The following is a 19,089-nucleotide window of genomic DNA, read 5'->3' as shown; positions in this document are numbered from 1 at the left end:
TATTCTTGAAATTATAAATATTTTAATCGATTGATTATTTTTTAAAGAGAACTATAAAATATTTGGTATCGCAAAAAACAACCGTGTCATATGTCATTATAAATTTAACTCAATACAATTTTAATACCGTTGTTATTTACTTGCGGTTTCTGTCAACTATTATTTTAGAGGTTAAAACATTATTTGGCACACTTTTATTATTGACGTCGAGTGTAGCCAATTCACGGCTGTCATCGGTCGACGGTCAGGCTTGTCCCAAAAGGTTGATGAAACAATTTCATGTACCAATATTGTATACAACTATTATTGACATAACGAAAATCTAGAAACCTATTTGCGGTTTACTGTCGTACAAATTCAGCATCAGTTACGAATTACACAAAACAAGAGACTGAAAAATCTGATGTAAAATGGTTTTTTTTTTCGTATCGCGTTAGCTGGTATTTCTATACTAGTCTAGCGGTGCCTTTATCCCTTGTTAAGAAACACCCTGGCCGAGGACAATAGAATGTGCCACCCGCGTGCGCCCTAAATCGCCACCCGGCGTGACCGTCACCCTTAGGTTCTTAAGCCAAGACTCAGGGTCTCCCGAAGGGACGACGACATGTGGTGTGATTCTGCTGCTTATACTATTGAGATAACGGCAATGATAAAGAAGAACCATCGATGTCGTGCGAGACGACCGCGTTTAAAAATTATTACATTTACACAATAAATATTATCTTGTGTTTACACTAGTCTTTTAGACCGAGATACGATTTCTGATTCGTTTATGGATTTTGTGTTATTCTTTTATGTTTCCATAAAATCAAATATTACTACTATAATATACTAATAATTAGTATATGAATACAATTATTGTATTTACAATCCAGATGTATCAAGTAATGTATGATAAGTGATAACTAGTAGTAAGTACGCATCGCGCCATTTTATCACATTCGAGTAACAACATGAAAACGTGATGAGTTTCTCCATACTTAAGCAAACCTATTTATAATTGCCATTTATTTTCATTTTTAGGTTGGGATTTCCACATTGTTTTAATAACTTGACTACTCCATGGTTTAGAGAAATGAAACGAAACGTCTAACCGATTTACCGGTTTTGTCCAAATCACACACACACATACTATTGCTGTACAGAGTGATTCACCCAACCCGTTAGCCGGTTTATAGCCTCCTATAGCCGACGAATTATTATTCAGCATACCTTCGCCAAGTGAAATATTTACAACTGTACTGTTGCGGAATATGGGGCTTAAGTTGGCAAATACTAAACAAAGTAATGGCATTAAAACTATTATTATTTGTAATCAGCTGACGTCTTAAACGGTCGACCTTGCCAAGGCTTTAAGACCAGCCTATATCGACAACAATCGTCTGATTTTGTCGCTGGCCACTGCGACAAGACAAATAGTTTGTCTGATACACGCTTTAGTCAGCACTAAACTGAATATTATTAAAAACATTGTACAACAATATTCAATTTTCCAAGATTACAGTCGAAGACCACCGCCGACGTTTAAAACCGATCTGCCGGCCGCGAAATAGAACACAGGCTTTAACATAATGACCACATGTAACCCGATGATAATCCGCGTGTGTATAATAATATAATATTATCGTTTTGTGTACTATCCGTGCCTCCTCCACCTCTCTCTACCACTCTAAATCCGACAATGATATCGCGTTATTATGGTAATGGACGGCTGACGAAACTTTTCTTCGGACAGTACGCATTCGATTGTAATCAATAAATTACTGTATTAATATAACGATATTAATCGATTGTACTGTCTTTATCCTTCGCCAATCATGTTACATACTATTAATAATTATAATAGGCATTCGTCGCCGTAGGTACCGTCTAAATGACATTATTATTTGGATATGCGCCTAATGCCGTCGAGATAAATTATATTATTTCATTTTACATACACCCCAGGGGAGTGCATTTGACCGAAACGATATTCTGGAGCAGGACGAAATCCTAGACCTTTGTCCGTCCAGGATATAATAGCCGTTATGCCGGTCAACAGGAAATTCGCCGGTACAAGTAATCCGTGTAACGCAGACGGAACCGTCCATAATATCGCTTACTGCTGTCCGCAGTCGATGAATCTATTTGATATTAAAATATAATTTGAAAATATTGTTCCTTCTGAATAAAAATTACCATTCGCACCCGTGGTTTTAAGTGTACTCGACGAGCAAAGCTTTACCCGGCAGTGGTCCGGCGAAAAGCCATTATGCGCGCGTTACCGTCGTACAATATTACACAAGACGTTGTACTGTGTGTGTGGCAAAGCGCGCACACCCACGCACATATACATGTACGTACGCGTCATAAGGGTTGGTGAAATAGTAATATAGGAATATTATAACGTTAGGGGTTGTTAACGGCGGCCGTTTCGAGGTGGTCGGACGAAGCGGCAGTGGCGGGGTGGGGGGGCTAGCGTGGTGGTGACGAGCGGTTTAACCGTGCCGCGGTGGAGGCGGTAGCGGGCCCGCGAACAGTCTGGTTGCGTTCACCGTGTCGCGTGGTCTAGTCGTGCTGGCGACCGACGTGCCGACCGACCGACCTATCTCACGCCGACGAAGGATCTCGCGAAATTTGTTCTGTAGCTGTGTAATTGAAGTAATAAGATAATAATATTACTGTAATTGCGTGTTCATTAGAAATAATCGTATTGCGCCCCCGCTCGGTTCCGGAAATCGTGTGTAGTATACGGCCGTCAGCGAGTGAAAATATGTGGTTATCATAATAATATTTTATATACCTACCGGCTACCTGATATTGTATACACGTGTCTGGTGCAGTGCAAGTGCGATGTGTACGGTGATAAAACGCGCGTGCAAATGCGGTATCACGAGTTCGCGGTGTTCGCGATTTATTCTTTAATCGTTTAATTAATTATATTTTACATCGTTACGGTATTGTCGTGATAACAGGTATGGTACTTCGGTCATAATAATACCCATTGAAGTGTTGTCGTTTGGCGCCCAAGAAGTATGACGGATTTTAACGCGGTTATCGAGGGAACCGTGAAATTCCGCGACGGCAAAAAAGTAAGCACACCACTTTTGATAAACCATTTGTTTTTTGAAAACATTATTGCACGCATAGATTAAACGTAATGACTAGATGATACGGGTTGCTTGATAAGTATTTTGTCCGTTTTGCCATTATGCTGTTGAGATATGCTTTCAAAACAATATTTACATTAACTCGTGTCATCTCACTTAATGTCATAAATTGTTTTAAATATTTAAAAACGGGGTAAACACAAAGGGGTAATTGTATTTGTATACAAGTACAACAAATGTAAATTATATTTTTAAAACTAAAAAGTTTTTAATTGTTAGATATTATTTTATGACAGAACTAAATAAAACACTAGACAATTTTTTTTTTAATATACGAAAAAAATAACTTGAATCCTTTTAATTATTCATTTTCAAAACTTCAATTTATTAAAATATATATACCTATATATTTATAAAGTTAGGCAACGCATGTTTTGAATTGGCGTTTTATTTTTTATATTTTGTATTAATTACACCATTATGAAAATCAAATTTTTAATGATTGCTTAACTATGGCACATATTATTTTTGATAATTTAGAGTTGTCTATTTTAAGTACAATATATTATTTATATGTAAATATTTTCAATCTATGATATAAAGTCTGAAACGACAATCAATTTGCATTAAGGCTTGCAACGTAATAAGACGCTGGTCGTGTCGCAAATTCAGGTTTACAAGTATTAAAATAAATTAAATCGTCCAGTTTTATTAAAAAAAACTCGTAAATATAGTTATAACGTTAATTTGAACCCGTCTATTATAACCTTAAAAACATAAACAATTTTGAATTTTCCTGTTAGCAAAACTTCTATAATCTGGTTAGCTAATGCTGTATAGCAGGAAACTAAAAATGATAAATAGACCCCGGAGTTGTATGCATTAACTCCATATTATAGTCTGTACAAACTACCACCCATTTTATTTTTCATTTTAGGAGGGCTTGTCTTAAGTGAGTTATGGTAAACTAACAACTATTATATTATGCATTTTTAGTACATTTTTTATAATTCACTGTAAAATAATTATTAAGAAAATGAATAACTTAGAAATATCAATAACTGTTCTTTTGCAGAAAAAATATAATACTGAACAATTTAACACACAATATTTGTATTTTCATATTTTCTATTATATATTATATTATTATTATTATAGCTATAATTGGTGTTATGTAATGATGCACAAAAAATAATAACCTTGGCGTTATCGCATATATAGCAGTTCAAACCACTAACTGCAGTTTTTTTATCGCTAATATTGCAATGCATATTAAAATACTATCATTTGACATATTATTATTTTCATAATATTTGGCACATTTTCTAGCACACGTTTTAATTTTCTTTTTGATTCCGGTTCAAGTGAATAGTAATGATATTGTAATTTGTGCAAAAAATAATTTGGAAACCGGTTTTTTCAAAATTTAAATCGGTAAATAATAAATATATTCATAACCTGATTCCAATACTTTGTTTTGATCAATATGCATATTCATTTATCAATAGGAACTATAATTTAATTATTATAATTAACATAAACAACTACGCTTCACTTACTTCACATAAAATGTACTAATATTATTGATATTTTAGATAATAGTATTATCTATTTAACTTTGTTCGGCTACTATTGCGATAACTGTATCTTAAGCCGCTTTCATCTCTCTATTTATTAAAGGTATACAGTTTAAAACTCGTTTTTTTTTTATCTCTTGACATTAAGCCGTACGTTAAACTCTTAAAGTCCTTTTTTATAATATCTTAAATATCGAACGATTTAAAGAATTGAATCTAGACTTTAATCCAGCGATCCCTTTCTCAGTGCATTCCGGGACACTTGAAAAATGTACATTCACTGAGGTCATGACCTTGACCTCTGAAATGTGTGCAACGCCGCATATAACAACTGCATATTCGACCTGCGAATAATTTAACAACAAGTCCCGTCCCGAGTATAATGGTATAAGACGGCCGTCGAAAAGCATGAGACCCGGACAATATGTTTTATGAAATATTATGTTTCAGTAGCTGCCCAGGGCGCGTAACTATAACTCAAAGGATACATGGGCACTAAATCTTTTTGGTTTTTTGTTTCTACACGCCGCTAGTCGATAAATCGCGTTTTGATTTGTTGCGAAACGCCTCGCCGTCGACAACGCGGTTTTGTAATTTTATTATTTTTACAAAAACGTGATGGGCCGCCGCCGTAAGTTAACCTTTCACCATTGGCATAAACAACAGCGCAACTTACTAGTACCAGCTGATACAACTCAACATAATACAAACGGTTTGCCTAAGATTTTAAATTGTATGGCCAAACACAACAGCAAAGTATATTATTGCAATATATACCATCGGGCCACCCTTGTGTTAATAAGGGGACTGAAAGCGGGCGGGTCTTAAGGAGTTTTATATAGGCGATAATTAAGAAAAAAATAGGGTTTAATAACTTTCGATCGTGTCGATTTATTTAAAAATTAACTTGTAAAAGTTTCAAAGTATTATTTTAACTTATACTTTTTCAATGAGTTATCGTCATTTTGGTGGTATTTTATAACTAAAAGCCTGACGAAATTGCCCCTACTTAAAAGATGGTCCGATTTCAATTCTGTAAAGTGATCGAGTTTTTTGACTACTGTACTAGGTTATATAGGCAACTGATTTTAACTTCAAAAATTCAGTTTCTTGTAATTAAAAATAAATTTAATTTGAAAAATGTTTAATATTAAGAAACAAAGTTTACATAAAAAAGCAAATATCCGTTTCCTACACAACCTAGTAAAGTAGCCAAAAAAATTGTATATATTTTTACAGAATTGAAATCAGACCATCCTAAGTAGTCGAAATTTTGTCAGGATTTTTGGTGTAAACATTAAAAAACAGACCGCTTTCATTTGCATTAACGACTAAATTAAAACTTTTGTTTTCGTCGTTTACATCTCGACTTGCCCACAACAGTATTACTATATTGATGTTATTATTAATTTAGGTGCGCATAAGGAGTTGTTATTATTAATTATCTTCCTCCCTCTAATATTTCAGTCGGCGGGTAGTACCGTCACTTCCTGTGTGTTCAAAAACGCTATGGGTTGGACGCGAATTAAAAATAGAAGGGCATAAACGGAAACGGAAGACTGTGACTAATACCCCAGGGTCCGATTTTGGTGACCCAAAAGAGGAGGGCCACGCCGATTATGATCTGTAATGGCATCCTACCCGTCTTGACTACCAATTAATTGCAAGTCGAATGGCGACGACCATAATTCTCTGTACACTAGCCTAATGTCGGTTAGGTTAGCTTTTTGCTCTCGGTTAACGCGTTTGCGACGGTTTAATTGAAACGTTGCTCCCATTGTTTATTTGAACCCCTGGTTAACATCAAATAATATATCATGGTAGTCTAGTAGACTACCAACATGTCAACCCGCAGTCGCTTTGCGAGCCTAGTTATGCTTATAATTTAAATGTGTCATCTAATAATAGTATATTTGTTTAAAGATCCAGTACTAATATTTTTGTTTACCTATATACGACCAGCGTACATACACGTCTTTGAATATTAACAATTATACTTTTCACGAAAAAAATTACAATAACACAGTCGCGCCCGCATGTGCTGTATATTCTATGTGTAGATTTAATTGTTTTTTCTTGTCTGTTGTTTTACAGTGGAAATCCAGATGGTGTGTCATGCGAAAGCTGTCTCCTGTCGCAGGTAAATAACATTCTCATGACTTAATTACATGATCGTTCACACACGGATCGCCGTACCCGCAAAGGCCTCGCAATAAAACCTGAAATATCATTGTGGATATTGTAACATTAAATCCTAAATTTTAATGTGTACACAAAACCTTTGATTCTGGTCATAAACTATAAAGACAATGAAGACACGGATGGGGATGTGCCTTTAGGCTGTACAAGTACAATACCGATTACTGTGAGTAAACAGAACATTAGATACCACAGTGTAGTGGTTAGTGAATGTTTACGCTATCAGTTGACTGATGGTATAATACAAAATATGTGATAACCATGGTTATTAATAAATTGAAATGCAATCGAATACAAATACAGTTGAATTACAATCGTGACCCATTTTGGTATTTCTGATAAACCTAGGGAAATCTGTTTTTTATTCAACGGTATAAGTTTCAGTTGCAGTGCCCTCTTGACCACCGTTACAGTGCGGCCAACCTTCGACCTTTGATTTAAACGTCAACAATAAATCATCTGGCGAGTCCTCGACCTCTGTTCGGTATAAGTACCTGCACCCACATGCTATTTAAAAGCGTCAGAAGGGTCAACGAGGAGACCACCCCGAACATATAACTCGTTGGCTTTCACAAAAATATTATTATTACAACAGTAATAATATAACACTCGCTTTTGTACACCGTGACAACATCTTCAATGTATTTATGTACACGCGCGAGTGTTGTTATTTAAAATTGAACATCCCATACTTAGGTACATTATTATAATATTATATTATATTATCGTCTGTCGTATGCCACTGCACCTGGCACACTTCAAAAAACCGACGGCGGTCACGGCAATGTCCGTGCTGTCTCATTTGCATAAAACGCCGTATAGTCTGGCCTACTACCGGTGGAAACGTGACGATATATTTTCCAAGTACATAAACTAGTTATACTTGTAATGTGTTGTACCTATACCTATATAAATTACACAACAATGTGTAACCGTATACACTACAATATAGGACCTACAGTCTCAATGTACACGGTTGCGGCATGTGCTACCCTAACCGCGAGGAGAACGCATAGGTTAATTGTGTTATTGTTTTTACGTATAATAAAATATAACGTAACGACTGATGTGTTATATAATTAAAAATATGATCCACTTAACTTAGATATGTAAAATGATAAGACATATTAATTGTAAATACATTTACATAGATACTAACACGAATTTCTTATCATTTGTATACAATAAATAATATAGTATATCATAATAATATTATTATTATAACCAAAAAACTATTACCTAGCTAAAAGTTGTCGATAAAATTACGTATTGATTTTTTTATTAGTTTAAACATAAAAAAAAACATAATTTAACGTTTTAATAGGAAATTAAAATTCGTAGTTGACGTAATCACTCGAGGTCATAGCTGAATTACTAATTATATAATACACTTGAATAGGTTGTAGGCATAAGACAAAACAGAAAATACAATTTTAATATAAGTTTTTATAGAATTTTTCAGAGAAAATTCAGCCAATTTTTCAGTAGAGATATTCAATGTATAGAAGTGGTTTATACTATATAGTGGAAATAATGTGAATAATTTATAATCCAAATAACATTTCTTAAAAAAACATTTGACTTTCTAATTTTTCATAATATTACATTTATGAATTGTTTTGCCAGTTTTAGCCTTAAGATGATTTCCAAATTAATACCGGTATAACCGGGAACGTTATCGGTATAGAGCAGAACGATCCTTTAGCCATTAAGCAATTCATGTACAATGCAAATTGGCTCGCGTCGTCAGTAAATCCATTCTGTACCTATTGTTAGACTTAGATTTCGATAACCAGATTTCAATTTAGCGTTTCCATTTAATCGTTTAATCGATTGGACGACCGAAAACGCTTGTTAGGGCAACAAAAGCATAAGCGCCAAAACCAATTGATTTATCTGAATTTTCCACTTGGGAACAACCGTTGGTTTTAACCGCAAACGATCCGTGTTCATTGATACAGCCCTCGTCTGTCCCCAAGTTCCATCGCCTTCGGCAACCGTCGCGCAGAGACCCTTTTGACTTCCGGCAGTCTTACGACGTATATCCTTGTCGAGGGACTCATTTCCCAAGGGACTAACCCGGGGTTGGTCATAGAAAACCCCCCTATTATTACAATTATATCACATATATATTACATTTTTTTTTTTTTTAATTACTCGCGTGCCGTACCAAAAATGCGAACGTGAACGCTTGGAATTGAAAAATTTGACCTCTCTTTTTATTCGTTCACCTAATTCGGTAAAAGACGTTTGATGATTCAATATTAGAAATTGGTGTAACACTATTTGCTGAGTTGTCACCTTAGTTGAGTTAACACTGTAGTAATCGATTTTTATAATATAGATTTTTGTAAGTAACAATTTTTAAAACTTGTTATTTGACAGTCAAGTTTTTTAACCTTTAAATGTTCATTACTCAAAATCAGAATAAATGAGCCGTGTCCTAGACTCTAGGAAATAATGCATCAAACATTATAATCAGGCATAGTTAGATTTTTACTAGCACATTCTTCGATAGTTTCTTGATCTACATCTGTGATAACGGGATCATTTTAGTTATCGGGGTTTCGGTAAAGTGTGAACAAGTTATAAGTGCAAATTATTTTCGACCTCCAATGAACCAAATTGCTGTCCAATTATTATGTGCATATCACGTCAAATTAAATGCCGATTCAAATATACATTTTTTTTAACCGACAGTCTTCTTCGGTCTTCTAAGAACGTTCGGATGAATTCAATCGTATTATCGTTTCGACAAAATATGATTGTAATAAAATATTTTCGGTATCATTGCTCAGGAGACATTCCCTTCTCACGGTGTCTATCTTTGTCGTGTGAAACAAAAAAAAAAGGTTTAGTAAATACAAGGAACGCGATCATAACAAATGCTTACGGGTATAAAAATGTAAACGGTGTCGCATTCGCTTTGGCCAAATAACGCATACGGTTACACACCAACTAGGTGAAATGCACGATGTAATAAAATGCACATCTTCATCTATAGTCATATGCATCGGTTAGGTCAACATCTCTAAAACGAGTTAAAAAGTTATGTTTTTCCACAAACACTATCAGACTATATTATTTTTATAACTTAATAGTTTACAGATTGCCAAGGTAATTTCGGGAAGGTATTTTAATTTTACATCACATATTTTAGTACGATATATTCACTATACTTTTTTTCTTTTCAATTGTTTAGCGGGACTTGAAGTCCCATCGTTGCTACCACTATACCATTACATCGGTTTTACCATACTATAACGTCATTTACACATATTCCCGAATCTTCTCTAAATATTTTACCACAGCGTCCTTCTAACTCGCCCTGAGTCTTCATAGGGGTCTTTTGAAGACAATTCTAATTCTTCCTTCTACTTTTGGTTTTGTCATGTTTCCATCTCCCTTCTTTACCGAACCATTCTATCCTTATACTTCTGTAGTATACGAATAGAGACGATATTGGGTTACCTATGTATTTTTGTAAATTGTCGTTATGTCCACTCTCGTATCTTCTCATTTCTATATTATAAATTGGATAAAATATTTTTGTCTGCACTTTTCTTTCAGTTACATTAAGTTTAGTGTGGTCGCCATTTGCGGCTACATTTTTTAAAAGCATCAAACATTTATTATACTTGTAATATTTTTCACTAGACTAAAACATTTAGAAAATAAAATTATGTTTAAATTGCTGCGTGTGGTTACTATGTTCTCCTAATTCTGTAATCATGGAAAGGACATTAATGATAACACAATTATTATAATATTACTGTTAAATTATATTATATCACATAAATAAATAGATAATCATTCAGATGGTTATCAAATGATCACACATAAGGCCTTTCAGTTAACACTGTAGCATAGCTTGCTGTTCAATCACATTTTTTTTAAGGCTTTTAGTACAATAAATTAGAGTAGCGGTTTTACTCTGGTTAGTTTATCAGTTTTGTTAGCACACTCTGTACGTGCTACGAACGAAAACGTATAACCTCGAATGGTTAACACTTATTCAAAGCAATCGTTATATTAAAGTGTTGCCATTTTTTTCTTTTAATTTATTGCCGAATGCGAGCACGCATTTATTTTTATTTAACCTTTGTTACATGTCTAACAAAACAAGGTGTGAGTGTGTGTGTGTATGTTTAAAGGCGACACGATTAATTATTACTAAAAAACAGCGAAATTTACTTGCCTAGGTTTTGTTGTTTGTGTACGAGGTCCTTGTTGTTTTAAAGTATACACTGTTTATATTACCTGTAAAATACTCGTGTGGCCGAAAATAGTGCACGTTTTGTACAGCTGCTTAAAATTATTTGCAATTCATAAATATTAATTCGTTTTGTGTACTTGTATAATAGAAAAATATAGAGCATTTGTTTTCTACAATAATATGTATGTACACGATACAAACGACCAAGCGTACATAACATGATAGATTTTTATGTTAAGAACTTACATATTAAAACACATACTCGTACACTAGGCGCAATAACACGGTTATGCAAAAATCCACAATAATTTTATCCGTTTTTAGATGAGTTTACATCTTACTACACTAACATTGTAGCATACGGGCATCAGCTGGTATAGTGAACAAATAACATAACAATATTTATAAAAAAAAACAGCCAATTTTTTTATGCGGGTTGGTATTATTATGCACTGCACGCTCAACCACTGAATATTATTTTGATCTATCTGCAGTAACTAGTAATAATACAATTTTTTCTCCCTGCGACTAGTTATGTATAAATGTTAATTACTATTGTGGGAGGAAGTTCAACGCACTCATTATAATGTGTTCTTTAATAGTAATTATTACGGATAGTACGGATAGTAATTCCCCGTACGCATAATTGCAACCGTTTATTCTTAAAATAATTATCCCGTGGTATTTACATTTTTTTTTGCCTTTAGCAGGAATGGTAATTATACAATTTCCTGAAATCGTTTTTAAGGCTCTTACTGAGGCGTTTAAGTGGTGTTACGGTCAAGCGGACTATAGTTTGTCGTTAAAACGAATCAAATGAGTGAGAACCAATTTGCATGTATAATAATAATATTCATATTTTTTAATGATGTAGTTGTTGAACGTACCTTGAATGTAGATGAACATTTACTGGGTCGTTTGTGTTTTTTTTGTTCGCCAAGTTCGCGATAAGCTTTCGAACCGAATGAATCGCTTTTAAATATTAATAACTACCACCGCGGCGTAATAATTTTTTTTTCAGAATTTTTATTATATTTTTTATTATTATTATGATAGCGAAAATCGGCCATGAACCGTGCAACTCCACCTAATTGGGTTGTTTGACAAATGGCGATTATGAGTCGGTAAAACTCGGATGATGGGTGGTACATAATATTACAATATATATAGATGTGTCATACCTGATACATTTAACGTTATAATTATAAGACAACTGCGATGAGTCTTCATGAGAGCAACTTGTATATTATAATGTTATTGTAATATTTTATAGTCTTATAGCAAATTTTTGGTCACGTACGGCTCATAAATTTATCTAAGATATTGACGCTAAAGATCGCTGGCACAACCCTCAACACTCTACTAAGTTTACACTATATACATTTATATATTATATATAATATAAGTAAAAAAATATAAACGTATAATATATTGTTTTATATTATTGTCTCTGCGATGCGAAATTTACATAGAACGAAGCCGGGGTCATTGGAAACTGTTTACAGAGAGGATCGCACTTCCTTTGTCACTTCCACTCCCCCCCCCCTTCCGACTCCATTAAACCACACAAGTGTGGTTCAGACGTTATCTTTAAATTATTGCGCTAACATAACGCTCTCGCCGGCGCATAATAAATTTTTTAGGTACATGTATAATAATATAATAATACACGGGAAGAGCATTGGCGGATCCCCGGCGATTTATCAATAATATATTATTACATGTATATGTGTACTGGCCTACTCGGTGCGAATAAAAGTAATTTACCCGGGTTTTTTAACCATCGACCAAATCGCAGCGAACCTAATCTGTTGCAAAATGCGAATTGCATTATGAATGCTACGTTATACCGCCTTTATAATATATTATTCCAATACACATGAAGCTAGAATATCCATCTACGTGTAGATAACGTTCCTCTAGATCTCCACCTCAAAAAAGATAACCAAACGTCAATTAAGAGAGTTGAATAGCTTACTTAACAATGACCCTAGCTCATCATTTGGTTTTCTCTCACGATAAGATAGAAGAAGAAATTCAACGTTTTAAACTTTTTGCCATGTGGACGATGTAGCGATAGCTGCCTAAACCAATGATCTTGTGAACTAAATATATTTCTGGAAGTTTCCCTAATCACCAAGTATTAAAGCCGTTATCCCAAGTTGGCAAAAAAACGCAATCCCTGAAAATGTTTAGGATTTTAGCAAAAATAAGGGTTTTTACCATGTAATTGCTTAAAAAGCCAGTACAGTGGGGTCGGCGCATAGTGGGAACGGGGAGGTTACAGTTTTCCGAAAGTTAAAAAAAAACTGTACTCCCAATTTTTTTCTTAGTTCAATATGTTATGGATATATACGAGTTCTCACTCCTAACTAATTGTCAACTAAAAGATTCTAAAATCACAGCTTAAAAATACAAACAACTTGCATCCCCCGTAGGCAGGGGGAAGGGAAATGGGTATAATTTAAACCTGATACTATCGATGCATATAAAATAAAATATATTCCTTAAAAATTTCAACTCAATCCGACCATTATCCTCGAAATTATAGCAAGTAAGTTGAAAACTTAAAACTCGATTTTTACCCCTAATTTTAAGGGTGAAGGAGTAAACTTTTTCAACTTTTCCTACTAATCTAACCTTCTCTAACGACCAACTTAATATTGCGATTTAAAAAAAAAATTGTGCGGAGGTACTATATCACCCTTTTTGGCCGCTCCTCTAAATACTCTACTAACGGTTACAAAATGTGACTGTTACTTGTGCTCTTTCTTGCACTGGGCCCAAGCTATGTTAATATAGGTACACTTTTATATATTATACATTAGTTAACCACCTTGTTGCTCGAAAAACGTCAAAAACCGTTTAAAAAAATGTCATTAAAAAATAGGCATTGCGTACTCAAGCTTACACTGAACGGCGTACGTCAAATGCGATGGAAATGTGTTTCGGTTTTTTTTTCATGCCAAACTCTGACCCGAAACAATTACTATACAAAATTGATCGTTGTATTTTATAGACTGTTCATACTCTTTGTGCTTCGAAAACCGCATTTGCAATCAACGTCGTTTCTGCCGTGGTCTATTCATTTTAATATATTTCGCTAAAACTGTTGGAAACCGCACATACAGCTGATAAAGAACGCGATAGGATTAAAAATTTAAATTTTAACGTATAATGTAATTTTTTTTTATCGTTATTATTATACACTGTGCTTGTGTATATTGTCGTGTACAATATTAATAATTTTGTTGTGCGTTTCGTTTTAGCGGTAACGTCAATTAAAAAGCGTTAATGACATCATAAAAACATATTCTTGTACAACAACAATATTAAGGACTAAGGTATTCGATATCGTTTTTCTTTAAACCGTGACAAAGTTTCTAATATTATAAACCGGATGTGTTAACATTGAATTTTGTCTGACGTTTTTCCATGACAGTCTTGATCACTTTATGATCCGTAAGTGTTATTTTATCGTTGACATTTTTTTTTAGATCATATTTTTTCGTGCCTTCTGTTAGTGCAACATAAAACCGAACTCGTTTTGAGCACCCCTCGTAGACGACGGTTGCTGCAGCGGAGACGTCTTGTACTACATGTCTTTTTATTATATTACTGTCCAGGCGTACAACAATAAGGCATTGGGTTTCTTAAGAAAATCGCCAACCCCCCTCAGAGCCCGTAAAATAACGTGGTCGGCGTTTACACAAGTGTTAAGACACCATAACACATACACATTACACACAATTTTTTTCGTTTATTCCGTAATATTATTTTATACAGAAGAACTCAGAACACGGCCTATAATGGAATGTATGTATTTATAGTATATTTATTTATAATATATGATCAATACATACTATTATGCAAGTCTTTAAACGTAATTGTCCCTTTTTTTTTTTACTATTTAACTGTAGTTTTTTAGTTTTTTTAAATATTTTTGTTTATGTTATTTTACAACATTAGGTCGTATTCGGACTTTTACATTTTTCTAGTATTTTCCAGATCTCCATCAACTTTTGAAACTTAAATGGTAACGTATATGCTAAATAAATTGTTTAATTCAGAATAATTTTCTGAAATTTTTGATTGGTCGATTACGAGTTTTAAATAATTATTTTTAGAGTTATTAAGGTTTAAAATTTAAGACGGAAAGAAGGGTGGAGTGTAGTATTATTTTGGTATGCTCTCATTACTTAACCGGCAACCGCATTAAAAAAATTGCAATTATTTTAAGAGAAAACTAGTGTAGGACGTTAGGAGAATCACCGCAGTATACGTACACTGTTATTTTCCAATAAAAAAAAATAATAATAATTGGCAACGTTGACATGAAAGCTGCCCAGCAAAATTAAAATTATATAATCTTTTGCATACCGCCGGTAAATCTATTATGTGTAAAGTGAGACACATTTTAGGAACACATGGCACACCTGATTCAACCTAATCTGATGCAAGCCATTTTTTCAAACCACCATACGGTTTGTTTGCATTTTTATAAAAAAAAGTTACATACTTATACATACACGTTGCAACAAGCATAGCGCGCATTGGTAAAATATGTAAATACATTTACCACTCAAAGGCAGCGGCGGCACCCACTCGATTAAAGCACACACTTGTCAATCGACCGATTTTCGCAGTATAATTATATTAACGATCGTTTTATATATATATTATACTAAAAAAAATCAACTTTATCGACATGTAAAATAATAATGTACGAGACTGTTTTTCATGTTAAGAACACTTCAAAATCTCGATTGAAAAAAACCGTACCTACATTCGACAAGGAAAAAATGTACTAATTAGATCATCAAAAAATATAGGTATAACTTAAAATTTTTAAAACAATAATAGTGAAATTTAATCATAAACCTCAAGCAATCGTACTATTGTCGCGTTTTCTTATTAGAGTAGAGTGGGTTAAAATGCATCAAATACAAAACATAGAGAACGAACAATGGCATACCTACTTATTGATAAAAAAAACAAGACCTTTTGGTGAGAGCCAGTACGTTAGAAATCCAATTATTTACCCGCAGATAATATAAACCATTTATTGATTCCTACAATAGAAATACAACAGAAAATATGATAACATACATCAGAAGAGCTCCGGTAAGTAATGTGATGTGCCACAGAGCGCGACTAGGCCGGTCTCGCGGCTGAATCGAATAATTACAAGGCATACCCGTTAGATGTGTAACAATAAAATAATTACTCTGTTATGTATTCATTAACGAGTGTCATTTTTCCACACAACACGTGTTCATCTCCATAAACCGTGACTTTGATATGAGAAGAGGGTAAAATAAATGTTAATGTTCGCAGACGCTTGAGAAATAAGGCACGTTGAGGCAGGACGTTAGGGCACGCAAATTTAATCAGCAGATGACTAACGTGGTCTTGGTCTTCTTGCATGTGTATGCCTTTTCATGGTAATAACAAACTACCCAACAGGTACTACCGGCAGCATTGTGTACGGTAATTAAATGATGCAGTAATTACAGATCGTGGAACTTTTTTTTACATCCACTCAATATACACCTCACACGAAACGCAAGAAGGTTTAACCACTTTGTCATATTGAAATACAATTTTACACAAGCTTCCGTTGCTTTGCAGATGTCGTTTACATTAGAATAAAATATTTAATACAGTAACCGCGGTTTCGTGGTATATGTATTGAAAACCGTATGACGACAATACACTACTGTGTGCCTATTCGGTGCCTTATAGTTATTTCTCGATCTCGTATTGGACTATTTTAAATATCTTTATAGATGTAGTCAAGTATGCGATAAGAAATTAACAGGCGTTCATAGATAAGAAAACATACTCTTAAAAGCGATTTTACATGTTCAGTTAAACTGCACAAACAAATTTATGGTATTTTTGTGCAGTCCGTTTGCGCAAATAAACTGAGTAAATAATTTAGGATTATTTATTTTATCGATTTCTAGTTCTAAAACCTCAATATCCGCTGTAACACTGCTATTGGTAACATCAGTAACGAATTGCTAGGAAAGACCCCAATACTAAATTTACAATTGAAGGGCTGCGGGGAAAAAGTATCAATGTCAATTTTTTTTGAAAATGAGATTTTGGTATCAAATTATTTGTATTTATTTAAAAAGAAAAACTTAAGGTTATTAGTAAATTAGGATATAGAATATTTTATGAAATTAAAAATTTTAATAAAGATATTTATTTTAAAATCATTTGTTCACAATTATTTTAGTGTTTAAAATAAAGTGACCAAAAAGGGAATCGTTTGTTATCAGTTTAGGCCGAAAAAAAGGTGCAGCCCATAAAAATATCTTTGTAAATTAAATTTTCATACTCTATTCTCAAAGACCGACGTGTTGAGACAGACTTAAAACTTAGCAGGAAGTTTTTATGGTTCTAAAATTAAAGGAACCTAATCACAAACTTATGAAGTACACTGGACCGCTTTGGCAACTGGCAAGTTCCTTACTGACGGATCGGAGGCAATCAATAGACGCGTCGTAGAACTTTGGACAAGATAGTATGTAAAAAGAGCTAAAGTAAACTATTTCAATAAAACTAATACAACATTCTGGTGTTAAGTGTGATGAATACGGAGGAAAGACAACTAAGTAATTTTATTTCGACGTTTTAAGAAAAAGTATTTGAATCAAAACAAATGTATAAGATGCAATAACACTATGCGTAATAATACTAATTACAATAATTAAACAGCAATAATAACAATGACACAGTGTATTATAATATAATTTATAATACTCGACCGTGTGAACCGAGGAAGTTAATTAAAATCACGACCTCGAGTGTGTATGAATCCATTCGATAATAAATTGCATCGTGGCGTCTTATAGGTTTCGCTTAGACCTTGCGTAGTATTATGTATATACTGACTAATTGAATTGTTACATAACCATTCGGTTTACCGAAGACAATATATTATTTAGACGACCAATATAAAATTTTCGTAAAATTTAACTGGCGAAACTGTACATAACATGAGCTAATGAACCGTTTCTGCGATAAAGGATTTTTCAAATTGTATGCAACGACAAGCGTGGGTAAAACAGTAAAGTCACCCGCATTAAACCTTTTAACCGGAACCTTTCAAAAATTGCCTTTTGTCGTGCACGCGCGGACACAACGCTCTAATATATTAGTGTTACGTTGTGTGTCCCGTCAACGGCTTTGTCTGACTTTATTCGTATCGGTGTTACGTGGTATAGAGTATAAAAAAGTCCTCTCTATCACCCACAAGCAAAAAATATACAACATAATGTACTCGCTTAGGTTTTTATCTAGGCTGTTAACGTTCGCCCATAATGTTAAGACGTGATAGCAGTAATGGTTTTTTCGAGACCTCTATAAGGTCAGCCGCAAACTCTATGTGTATACGTGACGTCGTGACATTAATAATTAAAAACCACAACAGAACTATTATAATTACAATAATAAGGTAATATTTAACATTAAAAAAAAAGGACACAAATATCTGTTTGTGTATCACTGCGAGCAGGTGGACTGACTACATAATACGACTACAGGTCAGTGTACGTACAATGTATACACGCGTCTTGTAATTCGATACGAATGATAGTATTTGATGTTAGAACATATTTTTTTTTTAATACATCTCTTACATAAAAAAGATAATGTGAAACACTGCGTCCGGGTTATCAGCAGTAAAGCTGAGCTGACAATGAAAAGCGTATGCGTGTGAGATGCTAGTAGAAAATCAATTTTCCACAGATGTGTTATAGATAATATATTATGTATTAATAATGTGTGTACGTGATGCGGCGCGGTGCAGACGATGCCAACAATAAAACAATATTATTATACTTGGCAATGGCCGTGAAAATATATTATTATTATATTACTACGAAAAAGTAACCCATCAAAAGTCATAGAACATATTCTAAAAAGCCACATTTGTTGGCGTGTCGCGAAGGTTGACACACTTTTATGAACGACAAACAACAAGCAATAACGGTAA

At 33.9% G+C, this 19,089-nt stretch overlaps 1 protein-coding gene across 2 annotated transcripts in view; it reads left to right on the top strand.

Moving 5' to 3' along the window:
- Window positions 1-19,089, top strand: part of LOC126836042 (uncharacterized) — a 235,968-nt gene that overhangs the window by 140,067 nt on the left and 76,812 nt on the right. Inside the window, exons 1-2 of one of the 2 annotated variants that reach the window (XM_050569007.1) lie at window positions 2,534-3,071; window positions 6,761-6,806. The exons of the other annotated variant lie outside the window; for it this stretch is intronic. Coding sequence (XP_050424964.1) covers window positions 3,015-3,071; window positions 6,761-6,806 — 103 coding nt within the window. The 5' untranslated portion in view covers window positions 2,534-3,014. Of the gene's footprint in view, window positions 1-2,533; window positions 3,072-6,760; window positions 6,807-19,089 lie in introns of those variants that run through there. 2 annotated transcript variants of the gene reach the window in all.

This window comes from Adelges cooleyi, unplaced genomic scaffold (assembly GCF_023614345.1).
Source record: "Adelges cooleyi isolate 19-005CV unplaced genomic scaffold, UGA_ACOO_1.1 ACOO_flye_CR_arks_rails_tigmint_CR_PRNA_23, whole genome shotgun sequence".
In the NCBI taxonomy this organism is placed as follows: Eukaryota; Metazoa; Arthropoda; class Insecta; order Hemiptera; family Adelgidae; genus Adelges; species Adelges cooleyi.
This window is presented reverse-complemented; position numbering and strand designations above follow the sequence as displayed.